The sequence below is a fragment of the Vigna unguiculata genome, chromosome 3 (genome assembly GCF_004118075.2).
Source record: "Vigna unguiculata cultivar IT97K-499-35 chromosome 3, ASM411807v1, whole genome shotgun sequence".
NCBI classification, from domain to species: Eukaryota; Viridiplantae; Streptophyta; class Magnoliopsida; order Fabales; family Fabaceae; genus Vigna; species Vigna unguiculata.
Window position 1 is genome coordinate 54781451 of NC_040281.1, and position 19233 is coordinate 54800683.

Consider the following 19233-nt stretch of genomic DNA (forward strand, 5'->3'; position numbering starts at 1 on the left):
TCATTCTTTTTTTAACATTTGTTGACGTTGTTATGAACCGTGTTGATGTTTTCTTTACCTTTTTAAAATTGTTATTTTACTTTTTATTTCTATTAATTATTATGATTTATATTTATTGTTTATTGAACACCATTTACTTATTTGTTTATTTATTTCATGTTGCTTAAGTTTCTCCAATTTTTTGTTTTAATTTAATCTTGATAGTCATTTAAATTTTTTTGATTTAAATTTCTATGTTTTTTCTTATTTTGATAATTATTTGATTGACTTACGAATATGAATATTAGGTTGAGTGTAAGGTTCACTTCATTTTTTGCCTTTAATTAAAAGGGATGTCCTAAATTTGCTGGGCTAAGGGCTAGCCCATAGAGTGCCAAGACCCTAAAGCAACCAAGAGTCTCCATTCAACTCTCATTTGCAAATTGTTCCCTCTCATACACTCACTCTTCCTTTCAGAATGCTCTGCTAGGGTTACTCACGGCTCTTGGTCAAGCTAGCTCTAAGCTCAGCTCGTCTTCACGTAAGTTAAACCTCAGCCCCTACTGGTTCTTTTCAAAGTTCTTTTTTGTATTTTTCCGCTAGAAGTCCACTTTAGTAACCTCGTCCCTTTCTGTGCCGCTGTTCCAGTTCTTAGATCTGCTATTAGAGCTGCTGGTTCCGTTGGTTTAAGAGTCGAAACCCGATATTAGCTCCTTTCCAGGTAAGGGAAGTTAGGGCTTTGTGTTTTAAATTATTTGTTTGGCCTATTCTTGGTTCTGCTTGGTGTTGTATGGGTTATATGTTATTGTGAACATGTGAAGTACTTGGGTTTGTTGCTTGGTGCGAAAATGGGACTGCTGCATGTGAGGACAGGGGTGAGAACTGATAGTTTCGCCCAAGCAAGCTAGTCTCGCCTAAGCGAGGCTGACAGAGGCTCGCCTAGGCCTTCTGCGCGAGCTGTCGCTCAGGCGGGCCTTCCTGGTTTTGGGCGAGAGAATGCCTCGCTCAAGTGAGGAGATCTCACCTAAGCGAGATAGTGCGAATGGCCACTATTCCAGCTTGTCGAGCTCTCATCTAGGCGAAGGGAGGAGCTCGCCTGAGCGAGAGTCCCTCTCGCCTGAGCGAGACCCTTTACCCTGAGCGAAGAGCTAGGCGAGAGTGTGTTCTGGTTTGGTGTTTTCCCTGTTCTTGGATGTTTGGCATGTATTTGTTTGGATTGTTATATAATGCAGGGGGATGAATATGCATGAATGGGAGGGTGTATGAGTTATGGATGACGAACTTGGATAATTCTTGGCATGTAATGAACATGAAATGGTTGGTTATGAAATTGGCATGGTAATGAGATGAGTTGAAAGTCTATATTCATGGATGGAGTATGAGGAGTTGGTATGGGTTTGACCTAAAATATAAAAGAGGTTGATTATAAAGGTTGACATGAGACGTATATGCATGATAAATATATTACTTGGTTGTTTGAATATGATTGGTATGTGGTCAGTACGTAATTCCTTGAAATCTCTAGGTGAGATTTCTAGGTGAGATTTCAGGGTCGTGCTTCAATGGTCGGGACGTAATTTCATAACCCATGTTAGTGGGTGTTCATGGTGGTGCCCCATCTATATAATTTGGTAAGGATTTAAGGTAAGGTTGCATCCTGACACTCTAAGGAGTCAGTTAGTCTCACTTAGAGCGTACTAACTTTTGTGGTGAGAGTAGCAGGAGGCCTGAAACTCATTAAGGGCTAAACTTGTGTGTGGTGGATTAAAACATTGTAACACTGAGCTCAGGGGTGAGCAGCTCGGGGGTGAGCAGGGTAATCCACCACAAGTGCAAGCATCCGCTGAATCCGACTAGATTATATGTAATCCGATGAGTCGAGTCTGAGTCTAGTGTATTGCTTGAGAAGTCATAACATGATTGGTTGATGAATACTGTTTGGATTGTGTAATAACATGTGACTGATTGATAAAATGTTTCTACTCTAGCTTACCCTTTGCTTGTTTGTTGTATGTCCTGTGTGTGTGACTTTCTCTTTTTGCGATGATCATCAATTTATTGATGGGAGCAGATGCGAGAGGTATCGAGGTGAACAGGGAAGAGATGATCCCGCTGCTTAGTCTACCTGGACTAGACTTCATGTTATATTTGGGTTTTCTTTAGGACTATGACCCATGTACTAGTCTGTCATTTACATTCCTATATGATTCTATTAAACTTCATATCTTGTTTCTTTTTTGCATCGTGGGTGTGCCTTGTAAGTAGTAGTGTTTAAACTCCATGACTGCGCTTCTGTATTATCCTGTGTGACACTTTCTTTGATTATAATTATAAATTAAATGGGGTGTTATTTTGAGAATGTTTTTTTGAACACAGGACTTTCAGCCGACATTTATTGTTTTTTTTTTGTTGTAAAGTTAACAGCTCTTTCAGCTAATAGATTAAAATAAAGATAAAAATTAATTAGTTATAAAATTGGTAAGTAGTAGAATTTGAGCATAAAAGGAAAAGAATTATTGATCGGAACTAAAGACGATAATACATAACTGAAAAGACAAAGCTGAAAAATTGTGTCTCGAAGACAAAAACTGAGAAACTAAACAAAAATAACACGCCCTGAGAAGTTGGACTGAAAATATGAATAGTAAAAAAAATATAAAATTCCAATATAATAAATTATTTGTAATAACATAAATAATTAAATTGTTTTAACAATCTATTGTAGCTTTTTACCTGTTGCTTTTTTATCATGATAACAACAAATAAATGAATAAATTAAATATTAAAAAACATATTTTTGTTATATTTTTTCTAATAAAACAACTTATTTTGTTCATTTATTTATTTATTACCTTTATTTTTTTTTATTTATATTTCTTTCGTTCCTTTGTGAATTTGAAAGTCCACGATTTGTAGTGGCCACTACTTCCTTGACTTTAGAAATTTAGTTTATATAATAAAGAGCGATACAACTCAAATACGGTAATGGAAGCTTGAATTTGAGTTTCATAAGGAATACATTCAAATTTTAAGTTATAGAGTAATACAAGTTGTCTCTCATGAATTTCCATTCTTTTGCGCAAGATAACATTTGTTTCCGTGTCAAATATCAATTTATTTATATTTATTACACAAACTGATTATTTAAAATAATCATGATTAATGCGGATTTAATTAGAATGTACACTTATGATATTTTAAGAGTCATATTACAATATAAAATATTAAATCTCATACAATTCATGTATAAAATATTACTATTGTTGAAAATTTGTAGAAGGTATAAAAATATAAGAGATATAAGATATACAATAGATATCAATAATATAATATAAGAGAAATTTGATGTTTTATTTTATTACTATATTTACTTTTTAAAAAAAAAAAAATATATATATATATATATAATATAATATGTAATAGAATATAAAATCAAATGATTTTAAGTTATTTTTTAGAAATAACCAAATTATTCACTCGAAATTTTATTTTTTCAAATACATATTTATTCGAGATGCAAACTTAAGAAAAGTATACATGAATTATCAATTATATTTTTATAAAATATGTAATTTATTATACTCAACACCCTTTTTATAATACTATGTATATATGTCATTCAACAAAAATTATTCTTAATTTTATACATGTCAATATACATTTTTGTTTTCAAAATCGATAATCCACACGTCTAAACATACATTCTAATTGTTATATGCTACAATTAACTCTTCTTCTAGAAGTAACATGCTTGTAAGCAACTTTTTCTTTATAATTTTTAAAACGTCTAATAAAACTTATTGATAATTTAATTTGTCAAATTCTACTCGTAGAACATTTCCCTAAATAAATTAGTGAAAAAGAACAAAAAAGAGGAATGAAATCTTAACAAGAAATGAACTCCTTATTCAAATTGAAAATATATTCTTAAAAATGTATTTTATCATAATAATAATATTTCAGTGTTATAAGAAAGTTCACAAATAATTATTTTTACAAAAATATTGTATTTTAGGTAAAGAAAATGGAGGACGAGATTAATAATTATGAATTAAAAATAATAGCAACTATTGCATGAAAATTTTCAAAAAATTAAAATAGCAATTAATAAAAACATTTGTATTTAAAAAGTAATTTTTACAATAAACATGATAATAATTATTACAATATCTATAATAATATTTAAGAGTTAAATAAAATTAAATAATAAATATCTACGACTATTGCATAGCAGTTAAGTTTTATAAAATCGCTAAAAAATTAGTTATACAAAAAAACGAAGACAAATATTTTAAGATCATTTTCTATTAATTATATATAAATAAGTATATTAAAAGATTAAAATTGCAATTTTCTATTGTTTATATTAACTGCAAAGTTCAATAAAATTAAACTCACTACATCTAACCGTCTTTACTTAAGAATGATGGACTAACATGGATTTAAAATCTTAACATATCATTTTCCTATATTTTTGAATTTAGACATATATTATTAAAATATTAGATGAAAAATAATGTATATGCATAATATTTTATTAATACTTCAATTAAAATATTATGATTTATATAGTGTTGGGGCCTTTTCGGAGTTAAGAAGGCCTTGCCCTTTCCAAATTTTTTATATGTAAAATTAATACATAAATATTTTTTTTTTAAATTATATCACTTTCTCAAATATTTTTGAAGTTCTTTCTCAAATATTAAATTAAATTGCAAAGTATTATAATCCTTTGAATATATACATACATAATTTGTATAGTTTTCAAGAAAAAAAAATCGTCGCTTCAAATTTAATATCATTATTTTTTATTTTTTACTTTTATTTTAAAAATTAAGTGATAGTTACTTGTATGTTTTAAATATTTTTCAAAGGTATTACATGCTTACTTTTACTTCTATGGCCGATTATTTCACACATAAATGTTTAATAAATGTCATTAAGATAACAAAATAACTTAACTTAAAAAAAATAAAGCAGTAGAATAATTTCTGAAATGAGAACAAGTTGCTCTTTTTTGAGAAGACTGAAACATATTTTAGGATTTGTAGATAAATTTTATGAGGATAAATTTAAGTGGACATGTATATGTATTTTCGTAGTGGATTTAGAAGATAAGGTAAATAAATTTGAAGAGGAATTATGTGAAAATTAGTAAGCGATTTGAGTGATTTGAGTTGCGTGAAAGATTAAAAAAAATAATAGATAAAATTTGAAATTTATTAAAATATCCTTGATAAAAATAAATAATTAAATATTTTTCAAATGTGTTGAAAATATTAAATTTTAATTATTATTATTATTATACATATTTATATATTATTATTATTTACTATATATATATATATATATATCAATAATTATATATATATATATAATTCATTATTGTATATATATTATTTATTTATTAGACTTCATGCAAAGTGAGCCTAAGTCTAATGTAAATTAATTTATTATTATTTTTTAAATAATAAAATGTAATGTTACTATTCACATGATATTTAATTATTAAAGTATCTATTAATGTACAATATTTTAGAAGTTAACTTTGATTCTCATTTTGTATAGTTTTCTCAGGTTTTGTTTTTAAAATATACATCATTAATATTATATATACACAAATATATTTTATTAAAATTTAAGTCAATCTAGTAATTATTAAATAAAGTAAAGAAAGTTAAATGCGCTTTATCAAAATTACAAGAAAAAAATGAGTATTTATTAAGAATTTAAAAGATGAGAAATCTTTCAATTAAGAAGTAAAAATTGAAACATTTTTTTCCATTAAGGTCATATTAAGGAAAAATAGTTGTAGAAGTGTCTCTTCACATAAATATTTAACATAATTATACATTTTAATTAGACTAGATACGTTCTTTCAAGATTTTGCACACAATAAAAGTTTGCTTCTCATAAGCCAATAAAAGTGCACCATGTGCATAACATTAAACAATAATAAAATTTTAAGGTGGCTGAGAGCCACTTAACTTCAAACATCGTCGCCGCTAAATTTTAAGGTTAGTGTCTCTTCCCGTGAATTCGATGCCATCAGCAATGGTGGCTTTTTCAACCTTTCTGGCGCCGACATCACTGAAGCCGTCAACTTCATTGCCTTCAACAACCACTCGCCGAAATATCAAACCTAACGCTCTTCCATTCTCCTCTTCCAATGCGTTCTCTGCACGCGTTCACGCCTACAGGCCCCTCCGCATTCGCGCCATCGATGCGGCCCAGCCCTTTGACTACGAGTCCAGAGTGGCCCAACAGTTCCACGACGCCCAGAGGCTGAAGATCGCCATCGTGGGCTTCGGCAACTTCGGCCAGTTCCTGGCCCAAACCCTCGTCCGACAGGGCCACACCGTCCTGGCCCATTCCCGCTCCGATTACACCGACGAGGCCCGCAAACTCGGCGTCACGTTTTTCCACAACCCCCACGACCTCTGCGAGGAGCACCCCGAAGTCATCATCCTATGCTCCTCCATCATCTCAACCCAGCACGTGCTCCAAACTCTCCCTCTCCACAGCCTCAAACGCAGTACACTATTCGTCGATGTTCTCTCCGTCAAGGAGTTCCCCAAAAACCTATTGCTTCACGCGCTCCCTTCCGATTTCGATATCCTATGCACGCACCCGATGTTCGGTCCACAAAGCGCGCCTCGCGCGTGGACCAGTCTCCCCTTCGTCTTCGAGAAGGTTCGAATCGGCGACGACGACCGCCGAATCGAGCGGTGCGAGAAGTTCCTCAACATCTTCGAGAGGGAAGGGTGCCGAATGGTGGAAATGTGTTGCGCCGATCACGATATGTTCGCCGCGGGGTCGCAGTTCATCACGCACACCGTTGGGAGGGTTTTGGAGATGCTGATGCTGGAGTCCACTCCGATTAACACCAAAGGTTACGAGTCTTTGATCAATTTGGTGGAGAACACTTATGGGGATAGTTTTGATCTCTACTACGGGTTGTTTATGTTCAATAAGAATTCGCTGGAGATGTTGGAGCGGTTAGATTTCGCGTTCGAGGATTTGCGGAAACAGCTCATGGGCCGGTTGCATGGTGTTGTGAGGGAGCAGCTGTTTCATAATGCTGGGATTGGAAAGGGGCAGAGTTTACCAGATGACTATGGGTATAAACTGCTCAAGAAGGGTCAAAATGGATCGGCACCTGTGCTGTCACTCCCCTCCAAAGAACACAGGTGTTCGTTTGTTTTTCAAATATATACAATAATTTATTTGCCTCGTTAGTTTGTAATGCTTTGCAATAACAGATCATGCTAAGTTTAAGATGATCATGATATATATGACTTGACTTTTAAGATGGTTATGCTAAAAGTTTAAAAGTTAACAAATATGATAATGTGTGATTGAATCATGGTGTTGTTTAGTACATTATTGGGATATGAGTTGGTTCTTTTTTAGGGGGAATCTAAGGGCAGGTTAGCTTTGTTGTTATGATTTCTGCTATTTTTTTTGTTTTGAAATTGATAATAAATAATGACCATTTGTAGGGAGGATTGAGAGTGTTGCTATATTTGGTCTTTCCGATCAAGTCTAATTTATAACTAAATCCTATGCAAATCTTCAGATCCGATGATGTTGCTAAACTTGACAAATACCAGACAAATGATTCAAGTCAGTCTGCAGACAACTCAAAGCTCATGATTGCTCTAAATGGATTTGCACCTGTACTATCACGATTCACCAAAGAACTTAGGTGTGTATTTGTTTAAAGGTTTATTGTAACCTCGTTTTTAATGTTTATGCATTGCTAGGCTAAAATGTTTTGTGTTGTCTACCAGTAAAAATCATGGTTGGCTTTTATGATGGTTCGAAAAAAAGCTAACAAACATACTATATATGATCATTTTTTATTGAATGGTAGTGTGATCATATGACACAGTGCATAAACTATTTTACCCAAATCTCGATATTGTTTAGGACATTAAGGGGACTTTAATTTGGATTTTGTAATTGTATTTTTGGGGATGTAAGTGGAATTTTGCTTTCTTTGCTTTTTGTTCTTTTTGGTTATGAATTGGCTTAATGTTTACGTGATGGAACAGGGTTAAAGAATGTTTTTGCAAAGCAATTGATAATAAATAATGACCATTTGTTGGAAAGATTGAAGTTGTCACTATTTTGTTTTATTTGGGGTTAGTCTATCAAGTCTAATTTATATGTATGTTTTATGCCATCATCAGATCCGGTGATGTTACCGAACTCAGCAAATTCAAGCCAAATATTTCAAGCCAATCTGAAGGCAGCACCAAGCTCAAGATTGCAATTATTGGTTTCGGCAATTTTGGTCAGTTTCTTGCAAAAGCTATTGTGCGTCATGGTCATCAAGTTTTGGCATACTCCAGATCGGACTACTCTCATGTGGCTGAGGAAATGGGGGCTTCATATTTTAATAGTGTTGATGATCTTTTTGAACAACATCCAGAAGTGATTTTACTTTGCACTTCAATCCTTTCCACGGAGAAAGTTCTTAAGTCATTACCTGTGCAGAGATTGAAGAGAAATACTTTATTTGTGGATGTGCTTTCTGTCAAAGAATTTCCTAGAAATTTGTTTCTTCAACATTTGTCACATGATTTTGATATTCTCTGCACGCATCCTATGTTTGGGCCAGAGAGTGGAAAAAACGGGTGGAACGGTCTTGCTTTTGTTTATGATAAGGTTAGAATAGGAACAGATGAATCAAGAACTTCACGATGTGATCGGTTTCTGGACATTTTTTCTGGTGAAGGGTGCCGAATGGTTGAAATGTCATGTGCAGAACATGATTGGCATGCTGCTGGATCACAATTTATCACTCATACTACTGGAAGATTTTTAGAAAAACTAAAGTTGGAGGCAACGCCGATTGACACAAAGGGTTACGAGACATTGTTGAGTTTGGTGGAAAATACTGCTGGAGATAGTTTTGATCTGTACTATGGATTGTTCTTGTATAATGCAAATGCCATGGAGCAACTAGAAAGATTCGATCTGGCCTTTGAGTCATTGAAGAAGCGGCTTTTTGATCGTATGCATGGTTTCTACCGACAGCAAGTATTTAAACATGAAGAAAATCTCCACAATGTAACAGAGAGGCGTATGTTGCCTAAGGGCTCTGAAGAAAAATAATGCAGTGCCATTTTTTGTAGTGCTGTTGTGTACACTAAATGAAATCGATTTCCTTGATTCACCTGTCATTGATAGTTATCGATGTCCTTGCTCATTTTTTTTATTTAGTTTAAATGAGTTTGTCATTAGTATAGTTCACGTCCAGTTTCTTGAAGTTACGTTGATCAGCTTGGTTGAGATGAAAACAAAAATGATTTTGAAAATTTTGATATACATCTTTACTTCTCATATTTGATTTCTGAATATATTTTTTTTTTTCCAATTTCTATCTTCCTGGACCGATGCTTAAGGCACCTTGTATCTGCATATTTGTGTCGCATTGCTAACCTATGGCAATGAATGTGAACTTGAACGTTCTGAATCTAAAATCTAGTAAACGATTGCAATAGTAATGATGTAAGAATGCAAATATTTACTTCTTTGTTGTCCATCTGCAAATTGGATAAGATCATTTAAACTAGTATGATCTCGTATAGTTCTGATACTAAAGCTTAGAAAATTGAATATCTGTCATTGAAGTTGGATATATCTGTCATTAAATTCAGCTTGGTGTAGTTGAATGTTGTGATCAAAGGTCATAATCTTCTACCTGATATGTATCGGTGATTTCGGTCTTCAACAACTTGTTCAGTTATCACGTGGAAAAGGATTCTAGTTCTGGAATTATAGTCATTTTATTCTTGCTGGAATCACTCTGCAACATGCGACTTGTGGGACCTGAAATGAGCATGATGTTGACAATGAGCTTCGGAGTTTGGTCAAACCTCGGCGCATGTGGGCTCCACTTGAGTTGATCTCGCCATGAAATCAGCAATAAGTTGAAGTTGCTTTAATAAATTATTCTTTTATAGCCATGCAATATTCATCATACTCATAGCCTCCTAAGGGTGTGTTTCTTTTTATGGATGAATGTGGGGAGAGTGTGAAGATGGATTTGTGTAGATTTAAGAAGATGGATATTTGTGTTTTTTTGAGTGGATTTGGAGGGTAAAGTGAGTGGATTTGGAGATAATTTTTATGAAAGTTAGTGAAAGATTTGATTGATGTGATAGATAAAATTATATGTTAAAATTGATATATTTATTACTTTACCATAATACCCTTTTGTAAAAAAGATTAATTTTTGAAATGATGTTGTTGAATAAATTTTGAAATGAGTTATCTTTTGTCATAATAAATAAATCAATTTTTTTAAAGCTTAGAAAAAAAGAATTTTGATTTATGTCAAAAAATAGTACAACAAAATTGAAATTATTTGTTAGATTTATTTTTTTAAATAAATTAATTTGATATTGACAATACCAAATACCGTAAAGCATTGAAGTTACGAAATCAATTTCCAAATTCGGTAAAAAAGTAGAAATTGTGATAACGGAAATTCGATTTAGTCCATGGCAAATGACATCGAAATAAAGTTACATGAAAAAAGTGTCACATGTAATGAAGTTCATACATAACAAGAAAATACATCACAGAATAAACATTATGTTCAAACCCCTTCATTCATATAACGAAGTAACCTATTCATCCGAAAATGTATGGGCATGCCCATAATACATCTTGTATGTAATGGGTGGGAACAAAGGTATTCATAGCACCGTGTGAATAGGTTGACATCTTCAATGTTCATAGCTGATAACATCTGAAATATGTCTTCTTTAAATTCAGGCTGACAACGAGTAAGACGATTATATTCCGTTATGAGGTTGTTTCTTGCTTGAAGTGCAACTCTTTGACGATCTATTGCAACATTCATTCTTCTATTAAGCTGACTTGATTCCTCTAGGAGGTCCATTATTCTCTGTTCCATCTACTTAAGCACACAATAATGAATTGGAGTTAGCAGTGAAGAATAACAATTATTGTATAAAATATTAAATAGTAAATAAATGAATTAATTTAATTCCATGAAAGAATAGGAGAATACAAGTCACTCATCTGAGTCTTCATCCCCGTTAAGAAGGTCATAAATCTGGTTGACAGTGGAATTGACTTCATTGAAACGTCTGTCAACATCAATGGTCAATGTTTGTAACCTGGCTTCTATGGATTGTACTCCTCCCCATATTTGAGTTAATAGTTGTTCTGTTGTTGGGGTTGGAGGTTCCAACATATTTTCTTCACGGTCGTTATCTCCGTCATCACTGTCTTCATCCATGGGACTTTCTTCTCTTCGTTGTGGTGCATCATCAGAACGGCCACGAAGTTGTTGCCATTCACCGTTTACATGAACAATATTCATCTTCCTCAAATTCTGCACTGAAAAGCGGTGTCTTAAAGATACAGTCGTCGTTGTATCAACCGAAAGATCCACTCCAGCATATTGCATGATTGCAGTTATCAAAATTCCATATGGAAGACCTGTCTCAGTACTCTTGCACTTAAGCATGTTTTGCATGATGACATGTGGCCAATTAATTAAGATGTCATTCTTTAAAGCCCATATCATGAAAATGTCGTCTTGTAAAACATGTGAGATATTAGTCATCCTCGGTGTCAAAAAGTACACTATAACATACTGTAATAGTCTATCATTTATCTGTAGGACACCAACCGTCTTCACTGCTTTAAAACGGGCACCTGATCTTACCATGGAGGCTAAAGCCATGTCCCGGTTATAGTTCAGGTTAGGTGGCACCTCTGGTAATGATAACTTTCGACCTTGATATTTCAGACCACATATTTGAAACCAGTCAGATGGTTTCAGTTTAATTTTCTTCTTGTTGACCTCACTCATCAAATAACCATTACCGGAGATCTGTAGATTTGCATAGAACACCTTAATTAGTTCCGGAAAGTACGAATACGATAATGTGACGTAATTTGAAAGGCCTTGGAACAAAAGATGTTGATGGAAGTAAAGCCCAGAATCCATAAATGACTCCAAGTTCATAATCTTTGGCTCTATTATTCGTCTATGGTAAAAGTGATTCCCATAATTTTCCATTTGTTTGACAGTGCTGAAGTATCGTTTTTGATCTAGTACGTCTTCCACGGTTGGCCTTTTTTGTAGGGGTGCTTCATCTTCCATCGCTGTTGATTTATCCTTACGAACTTTAGGTCTATACTTTGATGATGATGAAGCCATTAGAAAGCAGACTTGTATCAAAAAAATGAAAATCATTAGGCACAGAAATGGCATTCCCAAATTACTAATGGTCAACATAAATATGTGCGTCAGCCTAAGCCTTATGGAAGTGAGAGGTTCAGTTCATACAACACTTTATAATACAGGGAACATAACATCTTAACATTACAAAAACATGATAATTAAAACCACGCAAATCAACAAAGTAACAAGTCATATAAAACATACACACATAAAGCACATTGTGTACAAACCCTATCCACTACGACCAACCATCATACTATATAACTTATTCAATCTTAGATGTTGTGGCATTCCCATTAGTCGCTTCGTATGAGTCGGATTTGAGCAGAGGTAATCATAGCACTGTTCCATAAGGCTTTCCTCTTGGATATTCATCCCTGCAAGCATTTCCCAAATATCACTTTCTGTATATTGGAAAGTCGAGCTCCGCTTCATCATCCCAACTTGCTCGTTTAGAATGTCGTTACGTTTCTCAATGGCAATGACTTGTCTCTCGACAATGTTTGACATCTTCTCAAAGTGTGAGTTTCCGGCACCCATAACCTCCATGAATCCATCCAGCTTGGTTGTGAGCTTGTCGAATTGAGAATCAACAATGTCAATCATGGGTGCTTTTCTTTTAGATCCCCGAGATGATGAGGTTCCACCAGATGGTACAGAAGGAACACTTTGGGTAGGGCCTGGGCTATACTCATCCATGGATGGTGGTGAGGATGGGTAAGCATTCTCGCGTGGTTCATAGCCTGGAGGCTCAGGTGTGTACTCCATTTCATCATTCAAATCAACTTCTAAACGCCTTTGTTGGCGAATCCGACTAGCTTGTGAAGCAGTTCTCACCCCCTCACCAGTTGCACGATCTGATGAACATAATTCCTCCATCAGGTCGTAATGCCTTATAGGGGTACTTTGCCACTTCGCTGCGTGCGGCTTTGACTGAAAATGTAAACATATTCATACATTACACGGTTAACATGATATTCATACATTATATTTTTAGCGTTTCACATTACCTGCAACAACTCTGCCCACACTTCATCTTCAGCCTCAAAGACCTTTGATATGTTGTTCCACGCAAATCCACTTAGTGAACAAAATAAGTCATGCACCTCACGCCACTTTTCCTTCAACACTTTTTGTCTATTCTTAACGTTGTTTTTGTTAAGGTTCACAAACCCTGCTTCATGTAGATTGCTTAGCATGTTATTGTATGCTTGGGTTGTCCAACTACCATCCACCCTGTTACCGAGTCGAGCTTCATCTAACATGGCATTCAGGAGTCGGTTGTCCATGTCCTCTGTCCATTTAGTGAATTCACGTCGGCCCACAAAGACAGCAAGTCCTTTACCCCTGTTCATTTAGTACCTATTGCAAGCAAAGGAAACTAAAACATAACATTTAATCCATAAAATTAAGTTCACAGATTACCTAACCATTACTATATAACAGACATTAGTCATTCATATTTGCATTGCAGTACCATACATTAGTACATCAACTTAATTGTTGTCATAATCATTCCACATTCGATGAGCTATTTCATCCCTTAAATTACATCCAAGTCGATAATCATCCTCACTTTGATGTGTGGTGCCACCATCTTGATGTTCTTCAGCCAACTCTCTATCTACCTCATCAAGCAAGCTTGCATCATGATCGACAGATCGCAGAAAGTTGTGTAGGATGCAGCATGCCAACACAATATGTGTCATTATTTCAAGAGAGTAATGTGGTTCGGTTCCACTGGCTATAATTGGGAAACGTTTTTTTAACAACCCAAAGGTTCTTTCTATAACATTTCTGAGTGACGAGTGACGATGATTGAACAATTCTCGGGGATTTTGTGGTCCTCTCCGACTATACTCTTTAAGATGATATCTGACACCTCTGTAGGGGGTCAAAATTGATCTTTTAACCATAAACCCAGCATCCCCAAGGTAATATTTTCCTACATTATTTTGCACACATAGGTTATGACTTGAATATGTTGCATGTCAAAATAAACAAATTATTGACTAACCTTCAGGTATGACTAAAGAATCATTTCTAGAGAGAGCATCTTTCAATATCCTTGAATCGGATGCTGTTCCTTCCCAGCCAGCCAATACATACGTGAACTTCATATCAAAGTCACATGCCGCGAAGACATTTTGTGTTGGCCAGTCTTTTCTTCCTCGAAACCTTGGAGCATCAGCTCTTGGGACTCGGACTCGAACATGAGTTCCGTCAATTGCGCCTAAACAATCCTAATATTTGACAAATTCAAAATATTAAGACATTGTTTAAATATGGATTCATTGCTGGAATTGAATGCGTCTTTGAAGAGATTTACCTTAAAGTATGGATAAAATCGACTACTGCCTTGAACATGGGGATGAACCTCAGCGCCACTTGGTTGAATTAACAATTCAGACTCCAAAGATAGTATTGCATCCAACACATTGTGAAAATGCCTGCTTACTGTCGAGCCAGAACGATGGAAAAAGAATCCCACACTTCAATTCTTCACATTATGTCCGATAATGTGGAGAAATTTGGCAACTTGTTCCTCCACAGTTGACCTAACCGCATCGTTCACTAACCCGGTTGATCTTAGACGATTACATAAGTTAATAAATGCCTCGGGTCCCATGCGGATAATGTCACGACAGCGATTAGTATGCACTAAGTATGACATTAGCTGCTCTCTACGACGATCTTTGTTTAACAAGCACTCATGAATACTACTTGTTTCTATGGCCATATTTAGTATATACAATGCATGTGCAACAATGCATAGCATTGTTAATGCAGCTAAGGCGGAACGCAGTTGTAATTGACGACGTAAATGTGTAACTACATTAAAGTCCACACCCATTACATCATCCACAATATCTTCACTGTCCAAGTAACTCATATCTAATTCTTCATCCATCTAAATTACCCAATTATAAAAATAAATTTAAATTACTACCATCGTAACTAAAAAAAATTAGCTAAACTAATTTTCGTAAAACATCAATACTACTTCCTTATCAATGTTACTAACTAAAACATCAATACTATCAATACTATGCTGATAATATTTGACATTATTGTAAAACAATTACCTCAACAAAACCTCAAGTGGTAACACAATGAAAATGAAGAGGACCACACCGCAATTCAGAGCAAGTAACTGAATAACAAGTCAATACCAAGCCTGTGAAACATTATACAAATAAAACATTATATATAAATCAACCATCACCAATAAAAAATAACTTATATTTTCACATCCCTATAATATGTAATTTTTTCGGCTAAAAAATTACTTATATTTTCACATCCCTATAAATCCCTATCATATGTCATTTTTCCAGCCAACAATTATCACCTCACCTCCGGCCAACAGTGTCTCAACTCCTGGCCAACAACACTGTATCACCAACAAACTGACTGGCGAACGCGAACTCCCCGCAGCGCCTCCTCACCTCCGGCCAACACCTCTATCACACTGCAACTCGCAACTCCCGACGCCTCCACCTTCAAACAAACTCGACGGACGTCCGACCGCCCACCTTCACCTCCACACTGACAGCTCCTCCGCCAGGCGCGGCCTCCGGCGACTTCAAACACCACCACGTCCACCTGCACAAAACACAAAACATGAAAAAAAATATTATATATGCCCCTCGACACCGGTGTCGTAACCGGTGTCGCCCTTTAAGAAACAAGGCACCGGTTACGTAACCGGTGCCATCACCCCATGCACACAGCACCACACCGGTGCCACCGGTGCCACCCCCACACCAGAACACCTCACCACCAAACCGCACCGCCACAGAAAACCTCAATCACCACCCTCACCTGTGCCATCCACTCACCACCCCAAGGCTGCTCCAACACTGCCGACACCGGTGCATTCAGAAACTCCAACCTACGAGGGCACCGGTGCCTCCCTCACCACCGTCTTCCATTATCACCACTCACTCCACCTCCAAACACCACTCACTCCACCACCCCGCTGACCACCCTCCCGCGACCACCACACCCCAAATAACTCACCTGTCTGAGCTTCACAGAACCTCTTCTTCACAAAACCAAACAGCCAAACCAAACATCCTTCCATGACTTCGCTGTGTGCACCAGTTTAAATCGTGCTGGGAGAAGAATATTTTAGGAACAACAACTTCAGGAATCTTTTCAGGTTTAGGAATCATTTCTGCAAAACGAATATTGCCATGCGCGCATGCGAAAAGCGACTGAAAAATGAAGGGTAAAATGGGTAAAGCACCATCTTTATTCGCTAATCTTCTCCTCAAAGCGTGGATGGAAAAATCCACAAATCCCTTAAATCGTCGCTCTCAAATCAGCTTCAATTCGTTCAATGGAACACGATATATTTTACGATCCGCGCTCCCTAATTCATTTTAACAGTAATATCCCTGCAAACGAACAGGCCCTAAAACATTTACTTCAATATTTTGAAAACAAAAATAACTCAAACATATATTGCATAAAGTTTTAATAGATTCATTTAAGAAAAAGTAATATTAAAGGTACAAATAGAATATATATATAAACTACAATAATTCATCCACTATGTTCTTCCTATTCACCTAAATCCCTGATAATAATATCTACTCAGTATTAAGAATAAAATTATATTAAGAATTAACAAAGTAAAGTTTTGTACTTTAATACCATTGTTTAAGTTTAATAATAATATTATTTAAACATCCAATTTTACTAATATGATCTAAAACTAAACTTCATGAATTGGAGAAAATTGGATCTTTGATGTTTTAACAAGTTGGAGTAATGTGTAGACGATTTAATTTTAACCCAATCCCTTATCACATATTATTTTAAATCTTAAAATTTAACTAATAATAGGATTTATTGATTTAATTAATACTACGAAATATTGTTATGAAATGATATTAAATTCATATTAAAGTGGGCTAATACCACTAAAATAAGCAAGTATAGGTGTAGGCCCATAAAAAATAAACTACAGGTGGCACGTGATTATAAGCTCGAAGATTCTACACTCATCTGGTATTGTTGGTGCTTTCTAGAATAATCTTTTTCATTCTCATCTTCTTCATATACTGTATTCAATGTAACCAAATTTGGCACAGTATACCTATAACAGATTCCATTAACAAGATAGTTAAGAAGCTTGAACCTTGAGGGTCATTCCCTAAACCCCATTAATTCCAGAGTGAAGGAATATGGGTGTGGACTACTATAAGATTTTGCAGGTGGACAAGAATGCCACGGATGAAGATTTGAAGAAAGCTTACAGAAAGCTTGCCATGAAATGGCACCCCGACAAGAATGCAACCAATAAGAAAGAAGCTGAGACTAAGTTCAAGCAGATATCTGAAGCCTACGAGGTTGCTTATATTTTCCTTCCTTAAACTTCCTCTGTTCAATTTTTGAACATGGATGTCTGTCCTATTCAAACAGGGATTGTGGATTAATTTGTTTATTTAGGTTAAAAAATATTCTGTACTGTAAAGTAGGTATCTTTTTCTTACCCTATTGTTCATTGAAACGTGTTAGATTAGATGTGATTTTTGTCTTTCATAAAAGAATTCTTAAACTTAGTTTATGAAAATCCACAGTCTTGGATTGATTTTTTTTAAGGGATAAGCTAACACAGTCTGATATAGTTGCACTTTTCATATTTATATCAGCAAAATGGTTTTCTCTGATATAGAATCTAAGTTGGTGTATTGGTTTGGTGAAGGTTTTGAGTGATCCCCAGAAGAGAGCAATTTATGATGAGTACGGAGAAGAAGGGCTTAAAGGGCAAGTGCCACCTCCAGATGCTGGTGGGGCAACGTTCTTCCAAACTGGGGATGGTCCAACAGCATTCAGGTTCAATCCTAGAAATGCAAATGACATTTTTTCTGAGTTTTTCGGGTTTTCAAGCCCAAGCCCAAACCCATTTGGTGGTGGAGGTGTGAGGGGTGGGTCCTTCAGTGGAGTTTTTGGCGATGGTATATTTGGTCCATTTGCAGAAGGAAGGGCAATGAATCAGGGTCCACGCAAGGCACCTCCTATAGAGAAGAGGTTGCCTTGCACCCTTGAAGAGCTCTATAAGGGCACTACCAAAAAAATGAAGATCTCAAGGGAGATTGCTGATGCAAGTGGGTAAGTAAATCTTCTTCTTTACGTATTGTTCCAATTTGCAAATGCAGTAATAATTAGTGACGAATCTCTGATATGATTCATTTTGTCTGGTATATGTTAAAAAAGTTAATGGATAAATGTGTTATGGGATTTGTGTGGGGTGTGTTCTTCTCAAGGCTAGTCAAGGTAATGATCATCATAATCTAACCACAAGATCAGTTAAAAATAAGAGAAATCAAACCAAAACATCATGTTATGCATCCAACATTTTACATTTTTCTTGTTTGCAGGAAAACTTTACCTGTGGAGGAAATATTGACCTTGGAAATTAAAGCAGGGTGGAAGAAGGGGACAAAGATCACATTCACAGAGAAAGGAAACGAGGTGCCAAATATGATTGCTTCGGATCTTGTGTTTGTTATTGATGAGAAACCTCACCCAGTGTTTACTAGATATGGTAACGATTTGGTGGTGACACAAAAAGTGTCACTTGTTGAAGCTCTTACGGGTTACACTGTTCATCTTACAACGCTGGATGGTAGGGCCTTAAACATTACCATTAACAATGTGATTCATCCAAACTATGAAGAGGTTGTCCCCAGGGAAGGGATGCCAATTTCAAAAGATCCTTCAAAGAAGGGTAATCTTAGAATCAAATTCAACATCAAATTTCCGGCAAAGTTGACAACAGAACAAAAAGCAGGAATCAAGAAGCTGTTGTCATATTGAACTGCATCTTTTGTGTGCAGTTTTCTTATTTGATAATTAGACGGCTTTGTTTTTGTGTAGTTTGTGTGTAATATATTGAAGAAAGTTTATCGTGAAATGGAAGTATAGCAAGAAGAAGGATAATGAGACTACAAGTGTTGTGTGTCTAAGGTTAAATTAAAATGTGACATTGTCTTGGACTCAGCAAA

The 19233-nt window shown here is 35.3% G+C and overlaps 3 protein-coding genes and 1 long non-coding RNA gene across 4 annotated transcripts; 3 read left to right on the plus strand and 1 right to left on the minus strand.

The window, feature by feature from the left end:
• Window positions 1-394: 394 nt before the first annotated feature.
• Window positions 395-2262, plus strand: LOC114176862. The gene is made up of 3 exons (XR_003603072.1): window positions 395-520; window positions 628-700; window positions 2051-2262. It is a non-coding gene; the product is annotated as an uncharacterized LOC114176862 (long non-coding RNA).
• A 3675-nt stretch (window positions 2263-5937) lies between these two features.
• LOC114179044 (arogenate dehydrogenase 1, chloroplastic) lies at window positions 5938-9170 on the plus strand. Its single transcript, XM_028065240.1, has 3 exons — window positions 5938-7169; window positions 7559-7687; window positions 8175-9170. Exons 1-3 carry the CDS (start codon window positions 6022-6024, stop codon window positions 9100-9102), a joined length of 2205 nt encoding a protein of 734 aa, XP_027921041.1. The 5' UTR covers window positions 5938-6021; the 3' UTR covers window positions 9103-9170.
• A 4540-nt stretch (window positions 9171-13710) lies between these two features.
• On the minus strand, window positions 13711-15125 carry LOC114175532 (putative nuclease HARBI1). Its single transcript, XM_028060288.1, has 4 exons — window positions 14816-15125; window positions 14544-14671; window positions 14232-14457; window positions 13711-14159 (listed from the first exon to the last, which is right to left on the minus strand). Exons 1-4 carry the CDS (start codon window positions 15123-15125, stop codon window positions 13711-13713), a joined length of 1113 nt encoding a protein of 370 aa, XP_027916089.1.
• A 2124-nt stretch (window positions 15126-17249) lies between these two features.
• LOC114176716 (dnaJ homolog subfamily B member 4-like) lies at window positions 17250-19233 on the plus strand. Its single transcript, XM_028061843.1, has 3 exons — window positions 17250-17574; window positions 17931-18337; window positions 18607-19233. The coding sequence occupies exons 1-3, from the start codon at window positions 17410-17412 to the stop codon at window positions 19043-19045; spliced, it is 1011 nt and encodes a 336-aa protein (XP_027917644.1). The 5' UTR covers window positions 17250-17409; the 3' UTR covers window positions 19046-19233.